Source organism: Hirundo rustica, chromosome 27, assembly GCF_015227805.2.
Source record: "Hirundo rustica isolate bHirRus1 chromosome 27, bHirRus1.pri.v3, whole genome shotgun sequence".
Classification (NCBI taxonomy): domain Eukaryota; kingdom Metazoa; phylum Chordata; class Aves; order Passeriformes; family Hirundinidae; genus Hirundo; species Hirundo rustica.
In genome coordinates, this window is record NC_053476.1 from 2521076 (window position 1) to 2540226 (window position 19151).

The 19151-nt window shown below is 41.4% G+C and overlaps 1 protein-coding gene across 4 annotated transcripts; it reads right to left on the reverse strand.

Moving 5' to 3' along the window:
* Nucleotides 1–364: 364 nt before the first annotated feature.
* On the reverse strand, nt 365–18875 carry NBR1 (NBR1 autophagy cargo receptor). Of its 4 annotated transcripts, none has more exons than XM_040087289.2 (21): nt 18723–18875; nt 16489–16551; nt 15178–15196; nt 14780–14802; nt 13741–13938; nt 13146–13220; nt 11883–12091; nt 10746–10910; nt 10086–10292; nt 9307–9466; nt 8518–8805; nt 7948–8100; nt 7412–7487; nt 6982–7092; nt 5996–6187; nt 5743–5874; nt 4776–5136; nt 4409–4506; nt 3800–3869; nt 3003–3108; nt 365–2613 (listed from the first exon to the last, which is right to left on the reverse strand). In XM_040087289.2, the coding sequence occupies exons 1-21, from the start codon at nt 18822–18824 to the stop codon at nt 2443–2445; spliced, it is 2979 nt and encodes a 992-aa protein (XP_039943223.1). In that variant the 5' UTR covers nt 18825–18875; the 3' UTR covers nt 365–2442. The 4 variants fall into 4 exon arrangements, with proteins under 4 accessions (XP_039943223.1, XP_039943222.1, XP_039943225.1 ...); XM_040087288.2 differs by having other exon boundaries at nt 365–2616; XM_040087291.2 differs by lacking the exon at nt 6982–7092 and having other exon boundaries at nt 365–2616.
* Nucleotides 18876–19151: the final 276 nt, after the last annotated feature.

Sequence of the window (19151 nt, forward strand, 5' to 3'; positions counted from 1 at the left end):
TGTAAAGGCAAAGCGGACAGGCTTGGCCGGCAAAGGCCGGCGAGCTGAGGGTACCCGGAGCGGTGGTTCGGGGTCGCGCAGCCGGTACCGAGCGGAAGGGCGCGGGGAGCGCAGGCCGAGCCCTGCGGGAGGAGAAGGCTGAGCGCGGGCCCCGCTCCTCTCCTCTCCCCGGCCCCTCAGGCCCGCCCTGGGCACGGCCGAAGCAGCCGAGACCCTGTGCTCCTGGCAGCGGCGAGCGAAGGCCAGGGCAGGGCAACAGAAGGTGCGGTGCCCATCGGCCGTGCTGGTCCAGAGCCCGCGGCAGGAGCGGGGCTGGGAACCCCAACCCGACCCCCCAGAGCTCGTCCAAAAAAGACACAGAGGTCACATCTGCTCTATAGAATATATTATAAATTATATCATGCATCCATTAACAAAATATACAAAGCCAACAGAAATGTATCTTAAGCCTGAGCATACGGCATCTAAACTCTAGTAAAAAGTAACTTAAAAAGAACAGAACCTCACACTTGCCCTTTCAATCTTCAATGAAGTGTTCCTCCGCCAATGTTTTTGTTTTGTCATTTATAGAACACGTGAACATTCCAAGTACAAAGGTACACACGGCAAATGTGGGTCCTGCTGGGTCCGCCAGACCACAGCAAATAACCACACTATGCTTCAAAGTGTCATCAGCACCTTCATCTCACCCCTGTGCTCTCCTCCTTGTTCTGGAGTTGGCATAACTCAAAAGATACTCGAAACAACACACTCAAGTTAAGGTGGAAAGTTACAGAAGGGTCTTTAACTGGTCCACAGCGCACAGTTGTACTGGTGTACAGAGAGATGGGAAACACTGCAAAATACTTCTACTGTATTTCAAAATAAACATTTAACAGTATCTCTTCCACACTCTATAAAAATAGGTTTAAAACGGAAGTGGTATGATACATTTGTTTTCTTGAACTATTTTAATGGTATTTTTATCTCTATGGGTATTAAGTCTTTTAAAAAATTACTGACAACCTGGTCAGCCACAATACTGACACCGCCTTCAGCCACACGGTGACAAAACAGAACACTAGTTTGAAGCAGGAGTAATATAAAATATTTTAGAATCAATGGTCTCTTACTGCAGCAAAGAAAAATGTTTACTTGAAAGTAAGAGCATAGCCAACACTGTGATCTGCTGAGGGACTGAACTCTGAGGAGTTGTCTATGGATACCCCACTGCTCAGGAGTGTCTGGTGCTCATTTCTGTCATTCCTCAGGATCAAATCTCTCAAGTCAAATTCTCTGTAGGGAATTCTTAGATCTCCAAATTAAATATGGGCATCTAAAAATCCCATGAGAAAAATGAATTCCACAGGTGTGGCTATGGAAACATAGGACCAGTTAAAACAATCAGAGGAGACCGTACATTTGAAAGTGCTTAAGTTAATGCATTGTTCAAACTCTAATGTAAAGTTATGTGATTCCCTGCTTCAAGCATTCTTTCCATTCCTAAACATTACCAAAATTTGTACTCCAGTTCAGGTCTGGGTTCCTACACATTCTTGCATTTTTTAATGTGCTATCAACAGAATAAAATGTTTGCACTATAGTGAAAAAAAGTAATGGTCAAATTTTTAATATTTTTAAAAAGAGCCTGTAAAGATTCCTAGAAAAGCTGTTCCTACCCTTACACTCTGTTTTTAACAAAATATTTTATGGAGGTTATACTTTTGTTAATAGATCTGGTGTGCACTATCATTACTGGTTCAATTGCTGGTGGTAATTCTCCTTCATTCTGCTACAACAAGCAACAACTTTACTGGTATTCAACAGCTGAACTGCAGTTACACTTTTAGACTTTTCAGAAGTCGTTTGATGGTTCAAGATGGCTTTCTTCTATGAGTAAGTTCTTAGAATAATTTGTAAGATTTAAATTTATCACTTTACTATCACACATTGGAAAACCAATTACTAAATCCTCAGAAGAAACAAAGAAGCTCCTAGTTTCAGGCATCTCTTGTAAATTAAGCAGGACTAAATTTTACAGCAGCATTTTACACTGGTAGCTATTCCAAAGCTAATTAGGCCAACAAAAAAAAATTTCAGCTGCCTAAAAAAAAAAAAAGTGTATACACAATAAAATGGGAAGTTCTCATCTGGATACGATGTTTAGTTCTACATGATTCCCTTGTAAAAGGATTTGACCTGAAATTAGAGATTTAAAGACTACTCATTTAACTATGAGGTCCAATAATAACTGAAATTCTGGTATCCATTTCAAGAGATGCCACAAGGGTTGTTTGACATTTCCATGAGGGTCAAAACAAAAGAAGTCAAATGCTCAAAGAGAAGCCGAAGTTTTAAGTCAAACCTCCAAACAGAGAGCAGCTGAGAAGCACCCTGCTAACTCTTGTAATCTTTAATTAGAGTTTACTCAATGAAGACCATTCCTCTCTCCACCAGGCAGGTTTAGCACCTACTGCACCAGTCTCTGTTACTGATGTGAAGCAATTCAGTCACCACTTCAATCATGTTATTGTTGTGTTTCTTCAGCAGGCTCAAGTTTAACTGCCTGTCACAGAATCCCATCTCACACAGGCTGGACAGCAGAGCAGCAGTCTGCTCTTCTGGAGCTGCAGGCTGCTGAAAACAAAAAGACAGGAAGGTAAGCTAAAAAAGGTAATTTATTGTTTGCCATTTGAACCAGGGCCCTGCATTATACTAGAACCAAAGTGAGGCACAGAGGCTCTTCTGGCCCCAGTTAAGCCATTTATAATCCCCTTCACTGCTCACTTAGAAAGGTGAGCTACTACTCTTACATGAGGCTACAAGAGACATGCTTCCATCCCTATGGCATGGATTTCCCAGTCTGCTGAGAGCAGCAAACCTCAAAGGGAACCATCAAAATTACCACTGTACTCTTACATTAACTCCAATATAGAATACTGATAAACTTAAAAAGACAAACATCTATAAATTTAAGGTTGTCATTCTATGAAACTCTCACGGCACACAGGAAAGACATTCACCTGTTCAATAATGGGTGGTCCAGCAAATAATGCTTTGTAGGCAGAAGCAGCAACTGACAAAGCTCCTTTCACCAGTTCTCCTGCAATGCTGCTTCCTTGAGGGTACCTGTGAAGAGACCAGGTGCTGCTTTAGGGTCAGGAAAGCCAAGGGTCTGTTTCAGTGAAATGCCTGTTGAGGAGGATTGTTGGAGACCACAGCCTGTGATCCAAAGGAATCAGCAGAGTTTGGGAACTGAGATATACAAGAAGCTCATTCCTTTTTCTTGACACCTATTAAATTGTGAGTGTATGCTTTCCATGAAGTCACCTTTTGTAAAGAGTTTTGTGTTCTCATCTACAAGAGGGCACACCTACATGAAAGCTGTGCAGTGACACATCCAGTCAGGGTAGGGTAACTTCTATTTGTTTTCTATGACTACTTAAGTTACTTAATATTCTACTGAACGTTCTGACTTACTTCTCCAGTCTCAGTATTTTAAGACAACTTTATAGCTAACTTGTAAAATCTCCACTCTAAGAATGCTGAGATTTTCCAGAAAAAAAACCCCACAGAATTTTAGAAGCATTCAACCTGAGCTCTTCATTAACTCTGGCTTGCCAGTTCTGCATCCTTTCAATTTGTGCCCAAGTAGAAACCAAGATCTTATGAGAACAGCATGTTTGCTTTAAGAAGGGAGGCCTCTCTCCAAATTTACGACTACACTAAATCTGTAGGCCAGGGCTTTTTCCTAGGTGTCTAATTAAGCAGTTCTCAGACTAAAATACTGTTTGTGAAGTCACAGCTTCAGCTTCATTACCTCGGGTATTCTGAGAACCTAGTGAGAAATGCAGAAGATCCTGGCCCATGATTATCTTCACCACTGGGTTCTGAAAGAGGAAGAAACAATGTCCAAGTGTCCAGTTAATGACAATGAAGCTGGAGAAATGTAACACATACATAAACAGAAAAAAGTGTGTCTCAGTACAACAGTAATACTCCTTAGTTCTGCAGACCAAGAATCCAGATTCTCACTGCAGTGAAAGCAGTCAGAAGATTTTCAGAACTATATGACTGATTCATCAGTGGTGTTTAACACGAGAGGAACTGCTGTCTCAGTGACTGTAACAGCAGCTTCAATACACAGCTCATTAATTCCAGAACAAGGTCATTTTCCAGATGCCTGTAAGTACTTTTGAGTATCCTCTTAGCATTTCCTTTAATAGATGCTCTTAACCGATGCACAAAGCCAATTATTTCTTTATTTGCAACATCCATACAGCAAAAGTTTAACACCCAGAGAAAAACTAAAATCTTTATTTGGTAAATTTCTGCTCTCCTCAAGAGAAATGAAACATCAGATTCAATACTAGGCATAAGGAACAGGTGATAGCAATAGTCTGCACACTTCATTAAATACTGTCAATACCTTCTCTTTGTACTTGATCATGAGGAGCAGAAGAGATACTCTCTGAAGCTGGTGTGTTTGGTTCTTGGAAGATAGAATTCTGAAGAGATGAAAGATTCCTGAGAACACAAGGCAAAAACATCACTACTTTTATTCTACATGTACACACATAAATAAGTGACAATCAACAGAAAAAAGAAAGAACTTCACAAGCTCCCTTCTCTCTCTCTCTTGCACTCACCTACATCAGTGAGTACAGGCTCTATAAACAGTTGCAGGATTTAAGAACATTTACCTCAGTACATGATAAAACTTTTGTTACAATTCCTGTTTGAAAAGCACTAGATCTTGCAGACTCTACTCCTTTGTTCTTGTCCCCAGATCATACCTTTGTGTCTGGGGTAAGCTGTCCACAGTCGCTGGGGTTGATGGTACTGCAGGCAGTGTTTGGGAAGTTGTCAGTGCATCACTGATCCTCTGGATCTCTGGCTGGCTTCCCCCTTCTGGACTCTCTGCTACTGCTTCAGGTTCTCCTGGTTTTTCTACACCAGGCTGAGAAAGAGCTGAACTATACATGGAGTCACCCAAAGGCCGACTGGTGTCAAAGCACTCAGGGAGAATGATGATATAATCCTCTGAGGAAGCAGAGGAGCACTGACTCTGAACATCATCTTTATCATCTTCCTCTTCATCACAATTGCCAGTACCACCACAGGGCCTTGTGCTCTCATCAGACAGTGGAAGGTCCCCTAGTAGGAAAAAAAAGTGAGGTATTAACCATTGTCCATTTCATATGGACAACAGCAGGGACAGAATTGTCCCAGTTGTAAGAGACAAGGATTTAGAAACAACTGTAAACCTTAGCTGCTGCCACTAATGGTGTGATTTTCCCTGTTGTGGGGAGGGTGTAGTGTGAAAGAGTAATAAATCTTAATGTTAAGCCTATGCAAATATGCTGCTGGTATTAATGCTTACAGTAAAAACAGGAGTAAGAGCTATATAGAGAACTTAAAATGTCCTTTTCAGCTCCTAAATTACACACATTAGAAATAGGTCAGAAACATTTCAAGCTATGTGTACAAAATATGGAGGCACCAGTCATATAACATATGAGCATTACTTGAATACCTAACTGGAACTTTTTGGTCTCAATCTCACTTCCTTAAAAAACAGCTGTTAAACTAGCTGCTTGTTAAAGTACTGACACCAATTTTCAGATGTAATGATTCTCCCACAACTGGGACAATCTAATGATCTCTTTCTCTAATGAAGATCAATTTCCTAGAACAGTGTCAGATCTTCTTACACATTATTTTTTTACAGCTTTATCTTACATTCAAGCCCATTTTACTCACCACAGGATTTTTCTGTCACTGGTTCTGCCTGATGAATCTTTGCTTCCTTTTTGGAATTACAATTACTATTTATAGGTGATTCTTCATTTATCATATTGCAGCTGAAGGTGTCTTGCAATGTTTGTAGGGAGTCTAATAAAACCAATCAGAAAAAACAATTAAATTGTATCAGACATCTGAGCTGAGCAATTTGTGCCTCATGTCTGACTGCAAACAAGTCAAGCCAGAGAAGGAAGCTAATGACAGTACTTACTCTGGAGGATTTTGGGGTTTTTTTGTGGGGGCTTGTGGTCAGGTGCAGCATCCAGGGTCAGAGATCGAATGACAGTTTCACAGACAAACTGAGTCCCACTCATATCTTCCTCCCCTTCCTCCTGGCTCAATCCATGTTCAGCTTTCACTTTCCCCACAGAAGAGTCCACAGAAAGGCAGGCTTCTGCCATTCCTTGGAAAGGGAAACACAACAGATTTTACCACCGCAACAAGGAAATGTAACTATAAGAAGAATTTTTCAGACTAGCCACAGCTAATATAGACTCTGTGTGTTAATTCTTTCTAAAAACTGAAAGATTTTTGAATTCAGCTCAAGTTGAATATGAAACTGATTGAAAAGTATGGGGAGCACACCTGGAGTATTTGGATTATAACCTAGTCTGTAAAGGGCGGATTGTTAATTCTCCCAACAATTCTAGTGGTCAGACAAATCAAAAGAAGCATCTGAAAGGACTTTATACAAGGGCATGCAGTAATAGGAGAGCAGGGAGTGACTTTAACATGGAGGAGGGTATGTTTAGATTATTAGGCAGAAATTCTTCCTTTTCAGGGTGGTGAGGCCCTGGCACAGACTGCTCAGAGAAGCTGTGGCTGCCCCTTCTCTGGAAGTGTCCAAGGCCAGGGTGGATGGGGCTTGGAGCAGCCTGGGATAGGGGAAGCTGTCCCTGCTCATGGCAGGGGGGTGTAAAACTGAGTAATCTTCAAGGTCCTTCCAACCCAAACCATTCCGTGATTCTGTGATTTTGATTTCCAAATCTGTATATATTATGCTCCAACTTCTCTAATCACTAATGCAGTGTCAGACTCCAGGTTTATGAGCCAAACAACCTTTTTTTTTTTTTTTTTTTTTTCTCCAAAGAACAGGAAGACAGTAGTTAGAATTCCTTTTAGATGTCAGGTTTGCTGACTACACAGAAGTGACAATATCCTCCCTTCACCCCCAAGCTCCTCAGGACTACTGCTTACCAGGCACTAGTTTAAATCCACTCCCCTCGTTCTCCTCCTCTATCTGACCTAAGCCAGGTTTCTCCAGCAAGGGGCTGTCACGTGGCAAAGGGGACATGCATGGAGTCATGTCTGGAAAACACAGGGAGCAAAGAGAATTGGCACTAAAGGAGAAGGAGCCTCCATGAGGTAACATCTTTAAAAGTTCTTCTTTTTAAGGGAGATTCTTTCAAAACTGAAGAAATTTAGTTATTTTGTAAGATAAGCTGGTAGAATAAACAACTAGCTTTGCATTACTCTGCCACTGGCTGTGCAAAGAGAATAACAAAGTTCCTCAACATCTGGAATGTCATGTTTTTTGGGGATATGAAGGTGAAAAGAAGCCAAGACTGAAAACCACAAAGGATAGTTGTCTGTGCCCGAGAGAGCACACAGAACATGGGAGCCTTACCAACAGGAGTATTGTGTGGCACTCGCTCCAATTCCTGCACAATATTAATGTCCAACAGCTCAAAGGACAGCAAATCCTACAGGAAAAAACACACACAGTTTTCCATGAGCAAACTCTGAAACTGAGTCATATCTGTACTTGGCAGCAGAGATCCCACTGATGTACAAATAACACTTTGTTCCTCAACACAACCTCAGGGGGCAGTTTTCCCCCAAAATATATTTACATCATTGTATATGGTGTACAAATCAGGGCAAGGGACAAAGCTAAGAAGTCCCTTGTTAGAGCCAGAGAAAGACTCAATGCTGACTCTTTTTTGAGAATCCTAATCTGCCCAACACACACCTTCTACATAATGACAGTACCTAATGCCAGTTTGAGAAAACAGCTCTGCTATCAAAAATGTAATATACTCTTTCTGAAAATAGACTGGCTATTTTTAGAGCTCAGAAGCTTTACCCTTACAAATGTCTACCTACCTAGACATCAAACTCAAGGTGGTTTCCTTTATATCTACCTGAATTTTAGCACTTTACCTGTGCAGTGAGGAGATCGACAGATGGGATATAAAATTCTCTCTCACTTGGCAGATTTTTGATCTTTAAAGGAACAGTTGGCAGAGATACTTCAGCCTGCTCTGCAATTTCACCTATCACTTGAGCACCTGTTTCTGTCTTGAAGGAAGCATCCTGCAAAAACAAAAAAAACCAGAAGCCTCTTAGCCACAGTGAATAAAACATCACATGAAATCTAAAGCCTGAATTTTGTGTAAACACTCAAGTAATTTGAAATAAATTTAAATCAACTTGTTACAGAGCCAAAAGGACAAGACCTAACAAAGAGTGTTTCAGTCCAAGCAAAGAAGCAGACAAATAGCTGCAACAGACTGATAGCTAATTGTCATGCCTGTCAAAAAGAACAACTACTTCAGAACTTATAAATATAATATATGTTGTATTTCTTTCCTATTAAAAGTAAAAATTAAAAGCAAACAGCTAAAAGAAGCCCCTTTAATAGCTAATTTAGGAATACTACGCCAAAAAACACACGAAATTCAGTCTCCTAGGCAATTCTGAACTGCCCCAAATACCAGGTGAGCGACTTGCCTGTTTGGTGCTGGAAGCTTGACTGTTCTGACAGGAGTCAGAATCCTTCCAATCACTTTCTACGTACTCAGCAGCTGGAGAGGGATCCACAACAATACTGCACCAGATCCTTGGCCCAAACTGTTCCCCTCTGTGTGACAGTCTCCAGTGAGAAGTGTAAGTTCCTTCGATGTTGGGAGCTACAAACTCAACTGAAACAGTTCCCACTTGTCCAGATGGAAGGGATGGCACTAACACATCTTTTTTCTCAGAAGATGCCAAGGTCAGATTGCCCCACATAAGTTTCAACTGAAATATACAACAGAAAAAGCCAAAAGTTAATTTCTCAAGCTTCTCTGCAAAGTGTGGGCAGTAGGAAGCAGAGTTCCTCTGCTGGAAGGCCTTGTAGATACCAGGCATGGAGAAGACAGGCTGCTAGTACACACCCTCACATTAGTCACTATCAACAAAAAGATACCCCAAACTTTCAACACAAATGCAGCCACTCGAAGAACAAAGGGTTTGGAGGTGAGAAAAGCAACAGAGCAGATGTAAACAGGGTCAAACTGTACCATTCTAACATGGGACACACTGTTAATGAGAAACGTGTTCAGTGATGGGACTCTGAGGGGCTTTCTTCCTATAGTCTACATTATAAAGAGCACCTACACAGATTATTGCTCCAGAATTCCCAGCTGGGAATCAGCAGGCCAAAGGAAATCTTAAACAGGTTCTAACATAGAATTCAAATGTTAACTTTTAAAATGTTAATGATTTTAGTGTGTAGAAGGAAGAGCAAAGGCAAGATACCTTTGTGTCTGAGCTCCACTCCACATTGCCAGTATTTTTCATTCGCCAATGTTTGATAAACTTTGTTCCTGGTTTCAAGTGAGTACCATCAGGCAAATTCTCATCCACAAATACTGCACTTAGTGTTGGGACAATAGCTTGGAAAGGTTGATTAGGGCTCCTAGGATTGGAGAGAGGAAACAAAAAAACCCAAAATACACCAAAACTGAAGTTCAGCTGCTGATTAATGTTAATTTGGCTTTTAAATGCCCTAAACGGAAGGGATGAATTAAAGAAACAAACTATACAAGTTTTACTTTTACTGCACATTCATAAACTCAAAGGGAGTGGGAAATGCAGAGCAGTTGCCTACAAAGGCTGCTGTCTAATGAGCTTCATCTTAAGAGCACATAAAAAAAAAGAAATAGCACTGAACATAAATATACAGAATGTACTTGACTTTATGCAGACACACTTAATAAAGCAGGAAGATACAAACTTTTTTAAAACTGACAAAATGTTAATTTATGCTGTATGAGAATGCATGCACATGTATAATCCTAGGCACTCCCTCCTAAATCTACATAAATCACTAAGTGTCAGATAATAATCATCAGTCACTTTTTTTTCCCCCCTTTCACCCATTCTCAATTAAAACCACAAAATTCTCACACAGTCAAATGACAAATCACACTTCAAACGGGGGATTTCATAACCTCCTTCCTGTTACTTTAACTTGGTCTCATAATAAAAGGTCAGAGAGCACAACTACCAGATGCTCAGTTAACGACAAGCCTTACAGGAAGGTATTAGGCTGGAGACTCTCAGATTTCAGAGCAGGTGAGCTATTTGTTTCCAACACATGGACAGAGTTCCACAGATGAATTTTCCTGTGCAATTTCAGCTGCTTTTTGAGCTCTCGGACCTCTGCTTTTCGCTGTTTCTTTTCTGCTCGCAATCTTTGCTTCTCTGCCTTCAGAAATCTTTTGTCCATCTGCTTCTGGAGCCTGCAAAGCAATCAACACATCTTATTACATTAAACTGTTCAGAATTTATCTTTAGCCAACACAGTCTTAGTCTCAAGGGAACCCCTCAGAAAATATCCCATGGTTCTAGACTGGATAACAAATTATTTTAAAAGAACATCCTCACAGTTGCTTGTGGAACTATTTTGAACGGTCTCTGAAAGAACAAAAAAAAAGGCAGACACAGAATGCTCAAAGAAAAAGCAAGCTGTCAAAGTTTACTATGGCACAAAAGTCTGCCTTTTCTATATTGTTCTTAAAAATCACTCTAAGATTTACGACTTAGGCCCTTTATAAGTACGTAGCTATATTTAGCTACTCACAATAAAGTCCACATCCATTTCTTGTTATCTCTAAAATAAAAGCTGAACCTCAACTCCAACGCAGGTGTTTCCATCTGCAAGCAGGACAATCCTGCCAGGTGCCAGCACTTACCTGACTTGCTCCAGAGTAGCAGGCAGGCGTGGGGAGAGCTCTGCCAGGCTGTAACTGTCAGCGACGCAGGGGATGGGTCTGCGCAGCTTTAGCAGGACGTGGTTTGGATCGTGTGCATACGTTCCTGCTTCGCACTCTTCACAGATGTTGTAGGCTGGACAAAGGCTGCGAAGCAGAAAAGACAAAGGGTGAGCAAGAGGCAAAGAATTCATGCAGAGAAACAACTTTGTGTCATGCTGTATCACGTGGTGAGTAGTTCCCAAGTGACAGCAGCTGGATGTCTCACTTGTTCCGTGTGGAATACCTACATGATTATCTCTCTTCTTGACAAAATTGCAACACAATTCCCTCTTCTTTGAACACACATTGAAAAAAACTTGATGCTTCCTTTAGCAAAACTGACTAAAATTGTTGCTATAAAGGGCAGAACATTTTACCAAAAATCCTGTGCTAGAAATAGAACCATACTTATGAAAATACAAGGACTAAGTCAACAAGAATTCAGGGATGCAAAGCAAATTGCTCCTCCAGGAACAGGGCTCATAAAAAAGACTACCACCTCCTGCCAGCAAGGAAAAAATAATCCAAAGAAAACCTCTTGTTGACATTTCATCCACTGCTTCTGCCTAGTCCCAAAATGCTGATCTTTACAGCAATTGTCTCATTCAATAAAACTCTCACTTTTAACACCTCACTCAAGACATTCATCAAAATCTATTTCATATTATTAGACAGACAACAGTACAATCATTAAAAAAAAGTATGACCTGCCTTAATCTCACTGATTCTCAGAACCAAACAAACAACTATTATAGACCAGTGGTTCTAAGTCTTGTTTTTTCATTTAGTTAACCAAACAAAACATTTCCCATTACAATTACTGCATGTCCTATGCAGATAAGGTAAAGAGTCATTGAGAATACAGTGTTATGAAGTTCTCTCACTTTAAACAATCACCTTTTCTCAAAACAGTATTAATCTTGCTTTTATGCAGATAAAATATAGCGACCACAGCAGAAAACATCAGCTGTCGGTGAAACACATAATGGACATTCTGAAACATACAGCAGGCTGCAGATTAAGAACTCAGAAGTATCAAAGCCCAGGAGAGTTTCTCACACTCCCAGCACACTCTACCTGCACTGGTAGCGCACCCCAACAATGCGAGCCTGGCAGTTGCAGCACGACATCAGCCAGTCACACTGGCTGCTGCTGCTCTCCGAAGGTGGAGGTGCTCCTGCAATCGAGCTCTCACAAAAGTCTGGAGGCTGACTGTGATGAACAAGCTTCTCATACAGCTTCTGCTCCAGCCTCTCAACAGTCTCCTTGACTACTTGCTCCCTGAACTGGAAAGAAATGAAAGCAGTCGTGAATGAGACCCCAACGGAAAAACTGAGTTATGTTGTCTCCCAATCTGTCAGCAGTCACAGACTACTACAGAATCATTTCCCCTATCGCTAGCACACTCTGCATAAAATTAAATAAATACCACATTCCTCAGAGAGGATTTTATTTTAGAAAATACAGACCCAGAGCTTTTAAGAAGGCAAGTTCAAGATCACATATATGTGCTTACAATATTGTTTTTCTTCCATAAAAGGAAGGAAACTCATCTCCAAAAACAATTACCACAACTCCCAAACCCCTCCGGATTCTCTGCCATTAAGTTCTGATTTGCCCATCAGTGATGTTTTAAACATAACCATAAATTTCCTTTATTTTTAGTTTGTATAAATAGGTGGCAAAGGAAAGGAAATGCTAGAGAAAAAAAAGCTTAAAGATAGTTTCAAGTTTCAAGAGCACAGTTCAAGAACTTGCTAGTTGAAATGAACTTGAAATTAATTCTTTGCAGTGTTATCAAACTGCTTTTCAGTGATGTTTATTAGCTGTTCAAAACAAGTTACCATCCACATCTTAACCTGCAGCTCATTGTCAATGGCTTCCTGGAAGTATTTTCTCCAAGTGCCAAGGAAAGTAAAGTCATCAAATGCTCTGCTTTCAACCACAGGAAACCAAAACTGCCCTGCTGAAATTGGGCAACCAAGAGCCAACAAGAGCAACACTCTCCCACAATGAGTGGTCTGGAATTCCTACAGCCGTCTGGAGTGCCACAAGGATTCTGCTATGGGAGCTACTCAAAACTACACTCAAACTAATCAAATGCATAAACTAAACATTCCACTTTTCACTTTTCAAGTGGTATGGATCAAGTTTATGGTCTGGGGGTTTTTTAAGGTATCCTTTACACTGCAGACACAGACATCTAGTTCTCATTAAGTCCCCGGTCACAAGTGCTGATGGAAAGTGTTCAGATCTAGAGCCAGGCATCACAAAGATTTCTTCCATGCACAACTTTTCAAGTATTTAAGTATACCAAAACTTGCAAGACAATACACTTACTGTTTCCAAGTAGCTAGTAAACCATTCTGGAGGATTTTCATTTGTGCTTCCTGTTGTGGTCTGATTTAGCTGTTGCTGAGGGGAAAAAAAAACCAAAACAAACAAAAAGTATGCAAAGTTAAAAAAAAAAAAAAAATCAAACCTCAACACAGCAAGTTAACTGCTGAAATAACTTTTCAGTCTTTATAGCAAAATATTTAAAGTTTTTCAGAAAACAGTGGAGAAGCAACAGAAAGTCTCCACTGACATTCTCCTGAAACACTTCTGCCTCATTAGCATTTGAGTGTAATTACACACCAAAGAAGTCAAGTCAACCAGAAGCTCCCAGATGGCAATGAGGGCTTCAGGAGATGAATTGCTCTATTTATCAATACTTAGGAATGGTCAACATGAAAGCACCTGTATTTCTAAAGACAGCATCAAATTATCCTCTTGAAGTCATTCAAACTATTTGGTGAGCTTCAACAGGTGCAGGTAATGGAAAAGAGAGACCAACTTCTGGAGGCAGGTTTAATATATAGCTAAAGAGGACAATCAGTCCACAAAGTGAATTACATCTATTAATTCTTTGTTTTAATGCAGCTCAGCTTCTTACCTGAATGGTCAGCTCCTCATTATTTTTTAATTCTTCCTTTAACCCCTGAGCTAGCATGGAATAATGCAAAAGTGGTTTCTTCTCATCTTTAAGAAGCACCAGCTTTTCTGTTGCAATTTTTTCATGCAGTTGCAAAGCACGAGAAGAATTCTTTTCATAAGCATTCATCTGAAGCTGATTTCCTTGTTTAACTGCAATCTAAATAAACAGGACATACAAATATTATGTTTTCCACTTGTGATCAGCACACAAATCTGTAACAATACAGTATTACACTACATTGGAGAGTTTGGGGAAAGGGTGGGCAAAGACTAACAGACACAACAAGAAAAACTGAGAGAGATGCCAAGGTAGAGTCAGCTGATGTTCTACTTTTGAAAAGTTACTAACAAGCTTATTAAAAAGTTTATTAAAAGGCAAAAGGATAACCATGCAAATATCCTACTAGAATTCTTCAACCTACAATGAAATGTTTATAGCAGCCAGTAAACAACAGATTGTGTCCAGGGATTTACGATTATTTTGAAACTATCAGATTTGAAATTCAAACCATGAGCAAAAAGTCCTGAAAGACTTAATAAAGTAAAACAGAAACGTAAAGGAATGCAATTATTTTGTCTAACTGCTTATAAATTAACTAAGCATTGACTCTAATAAGTTTTAATGATATACTCCAGCAGCAGAGTCTATGTGGCAAGATTTTTGAAGGGTTTCACTAAAGCCCAGTATTTCCACATATGGGATTATTGTTGAAGGGCTTGAGAAAAGTCAATTTCTTAACCAATCCACTGCTGCTCAGGGTCCTGAATCCTAAGTGCCTGCTCAACTAACTTATAAAAACAAAGACCAACCAGGATGGAAGAAAAATGTAGTAATTCAAGCTACTGTCCAAAGCTAGCAATCAGCTATTCTGATTTCCTGGGCCAGGTAATGCCTTTTTTTTGTTTGGTTTTGGTTTGTTTGTTTGTTTTTTCTCAGCTACAGCTATTTTAATTGGAGAAGGATGAATATATTGAAAAAAGTCAAAGAGCACATTTACCTTCAGAGCTTCTTCATATTCCTCTAAAGAAAAATAGAAAGAAATGTGAATGGCCCCTATCTCACACAACAGATTAAGTTTATTACACAGTACTTAGAAACTCTTACGTGATAAAGGGCCTCCCCTACCTTCTGTAAATTCCCTTAAAACAGTGCAAGAAATGGTATATAGAGCAGCCAGCACACATTCCCACAGCTAAGAGCCAACATTCCACTAATTTAGTCACTTCCAATTTGTTCCTACAGATCAAGACTTCTTTCCTTTGGGAAGAAATTGATTCCAAATCTTATATAAAATACAAGAATCAAAAAGCAAGCATTCTCAACTGCATCTTCAAAAACACAAAGCAACAGCTGGGGTCTCTTTCTTGATTTCACCTCAATAAAGCAACAACTCACCTTTGCTGTTCACAGAGACCTGCAAAGAGAAGTTAACAGTGAGCAAGAGCCACAGACCTGTTTTTGCAATTCTCTTAAAATTAACATACTTCAGAACAAACATACTTTTACTCACAGCTTCTAAAACACCAGTCCTTTAGCTATTTGTTATTGCTGCCATGTTTAATCATTACCCAAAGTTGTTTGTTACTGGATTGGCCTAGGAGGCAGTTCTGGCACTGCTGGCACCCAGAACACGCGTGCTCTCCTCAGAAAGTCAGTGCCTGTACCCCTGGGCCCACTGCACAAGTCCAGGGCTTGGCCCCAGTTGCTTCAAATACCCAGTTAAATGTTTCAAAAGACCAATTAAGTGTTTCATAAGCCCGTTCTTCTACAGAAACTTATTTATCAATTCTGCACGTAGAAGTCACTAAAACAAGACGCTTTAAAATCCCCACGGCATCACAAGATTCTGAACAATGTTTGCTCAGTATTTCAGAAAAAGCTTTCATAGATGCATCTATATTTATATTTATACACTATGCAGGCTGGAAAATAAGGGGAGAGTCATTCTCTGAAAGGCTGTTGGAAACCTCCTGACATTTTCCCTTAGAGGGGAAAAAAGTAAGAACAAGAACCCCCATCTCATTTAGTAGAGCTATTATAATCCACGCAGTGGAACACGGCGCTCGCAAATGCCCGTTCTGTGTGAGAGCTACATTCTGAATCTCCAGATAAACAAAAATAATATGGGAGGGTGAGACTGTGCCAAGCAGGAAGTTACTCAACAAGGACAACTAGAAGTAACCAATTTGTTCTCTGAGTCAGTAATCTGCTTGGAGATTACAGCAATTGCATAAAGCAAGCAGAGGATTTGAGTACACCAGATCACTGAAGCAAACACATGCTAATGAGAGGGGACCGACATTTTCCAGAGGAAGGAGTCTAGATTGAAGAGACAGGGCTTTACCAGAGCAGCAAACACAAATAGTTACAACTACCTTATTCTCGTTAAAAAAAAAAAAATCCTCAACAGAAACATTCCTCCCTCAGAGCACAGAGAACCCCTGGGTGTTTCAACAGGACGGGAAAAAGAAAAGCGGTAGCTTCTCAAAAATATATTTTAGAACTTTATGCTGCCTTAAGAGTAAAACCACAAGACTATCAGCTGTTTTGTTATTAAATTATTATTACTGTTATTGTTATTCCCCCAGCCTGATCTGCATAACAGACTCTCCTGAAGGACAAATCATCACGAGGCAGAAAGTCATTTCTGCCACCAGTCATTTTTCAGTTCACTTATTGGCTAGGGTGGAGTAGCAGCTATTTTACCTCATCATTATCCTCATCAATGTACTTGATCTGAATGTTGTCCAGGTCAAATGAAACTTTAACCTGTAATGAAAAAAAAAAAAAGAACACAAAACCAGAGTGAGGCAGGATGACAGATGCCTTCAGTTAATAAAGATTATTAAAAGGGAATAACATTAAAACCCTTCTATCCCTCCCTTCAGTTTCTCAGTTGAAGCAAACACTGTTTTACCAGGTGCATTCCTCTGGAGTTGAACTCTTCCCAGTGCCTTCCCTCCAAGCTTTACTAACTTTCCCTAACTAAAAGAAAAAACACATTTCTTTCCTGTTGCACCTTGCCCAGTTAATGTTTACTCCAAAATAAATAATAATAACCTTCCCATTCTAAGAAGACAAGCTCAGGGTTAATAAACTACATCATGGTAAACACTGCAAAACATGAAGGTGCAGGCAAACAGTCCCTAAACTCTGTATTTTACATTTAAAAGCACCTGGAGGAGAGTTCACATAGGTGATCAGCCTTTTTTCAGCCTATCAAAATTCAGAGAATAAAGCCGAGCAGTTATTTTGCACTCTACATGAACGAGGCAGAATGAGCTGCACCAAAAGAGCCATAAAATGAAAGCAGTCGTTTCCATATGCTGAGCCTTTGAGGTTTTTGTACCAGGTTCTTACAAAAGGTGTGTTTTTCCCAACAGAAACTCTCAGAAAGAGCTGACACACGTCCTGCTAGCCCAGACCTAACAGAACAACAGCAGCAGCCAAGAGAGGCTGCCTGGGGAGTTACAGAGCCCCACGGGAGCACACAGGGCACACATGGACACATTCTGCAGTGAACGTGCTCCAGGCAGGCTCTTCCAGCAGCACAACCCAAATTTCGCGAGCGCAGTGAGAGAACCAACTTGTTTTGTCAGGAAGAAACTCTGGTGTCTACTTACACGATCTAACACCACAGATTGTTCACCTAAACTCAAGGCAGAACAAGAGCTCACATTAGCCCTTATAAACATCAAACATATTTAAGAAAATATCAAAATATAAGAAAGACACTGGTTTAACTGATACTCCCTTAAAACAGTAATTCACACAACAGAGACAACCCGTGGCTCTGCCTGGGTTAGGGAAACACTGTAATAGAACACCACACCTTGAACAAACACACCCTGGCTCTCAGAATTAAGATTAAGGGCAGCACAGTGCTTACACAGTAATCTCCTTCCAGCTTTGATGCAAGCCGGGTTCTAACCAGCTCAGACATTCCTGCAGGGTCTACTTGCACTAAGCATTTTAAGACTGAACCAGTGCCTCTTTCAGAGGACTGAAATACAAGTGAAGATGATGCAGTTCAAACTTTGACTACAGCAATTCATAAAGCAAAACCCTCCTGCATGTATACTGGAATACACTAGCCAGAAAAAGAGCTGAAAGACAGAAAATAAAACAGCAACAAGGTCTCTTCAGATGTGACTTTGAGAGCAAGCTAAAAAAAAACCAGAACAGTTGCTACAGAATTAATAATAAATAGTAATAACAATTTTAGTTTCATCATAGCCAAGGGAATCCTTACAACACAATTTCACCCGAAGCCAATACAAGAGTTGTCACTAAACAGCCCTGAAAATAAGCACCCAAACAAACTCTTAACTATACCAAGTGCATGATACACAGACCTTCATAACAACTGCCCACGCATGCATGGCCCAGGCAGACGCTGTTCTGTCCGAACTAGCACACACAAAGCTCCGGGAACCAAGGGACCAAACAAAAATGTATTAGTGACTCAGTACCCCAGGAGCACAGACGAATCCTCAGAAAAGCAACAGACGTGTGTTACTTCACCACAGGTACTTCAATAAGAATAGGAAACAATAGGAATAGGATGTACTTTACGGAGGGATACAGAGCCAAACCAAATGGTCATACCTGGGGAAAAGGGCAAAGAACACAGCTAAGACCACACAGGAAAAAAAAAGAGCCCTTGAAAATAATTTTCCAAACCAGGCCGTTCCCGTCAATCTACGCACACAGCGCAGGAGTAACCGACACTATTAAAGAAAAAAGAAAAATCAAGATCGCAGCCGTATGAACCACCAGTTCCAACAGCCTGTGAAATGGGGGTCTCTGCTTAGGAAGGCCGGAGACGCTGGGCCCTCAAAGCCTCGCTGGCACGGCCAGCACCTCACCGAGCCGGCTCCCACGGCTGCGGCCCCGCGGCGGACACCCCGCTCCGCCTCCCGCGGCCAGCCTGAGCTCACCATGGCCTCCACATCGGCCCACGTCGTGTGCGCGGGGTCGGACACGAGGAAGGTGCGGGTGTCGCCGCGGCAGGTGACGCGCAGGGTGACCCGCGGCTCCATGGCGCGCTCCCGCGGGGCCGGGGGCAGCGGCGCCAGCCCTCCCGACAGGCACAACATGGCGGCCCGAGGGCGGCCGGCCCCCCCCCGCCCGAAGCGCGCGGCTATTGGCGGAGCCGCCTGTCACTCATTCAGCGCTCCGCTCTGGTTGGTCGGAGGGCGAAGCCAGACGGGCCGCGGAACCACAATAATAAACAGAGCCTGGCGCGCGCGCGCGCGCACCGCGGCCACGCACGTCCGGAGACTGCGCCGCTGCGGCGCCGGAGCCCGCCGGGATCACGTGGCGGCGACAGCCAATCAGCGGCCAAGCAGAGCCAAAGGGTCTCGGCC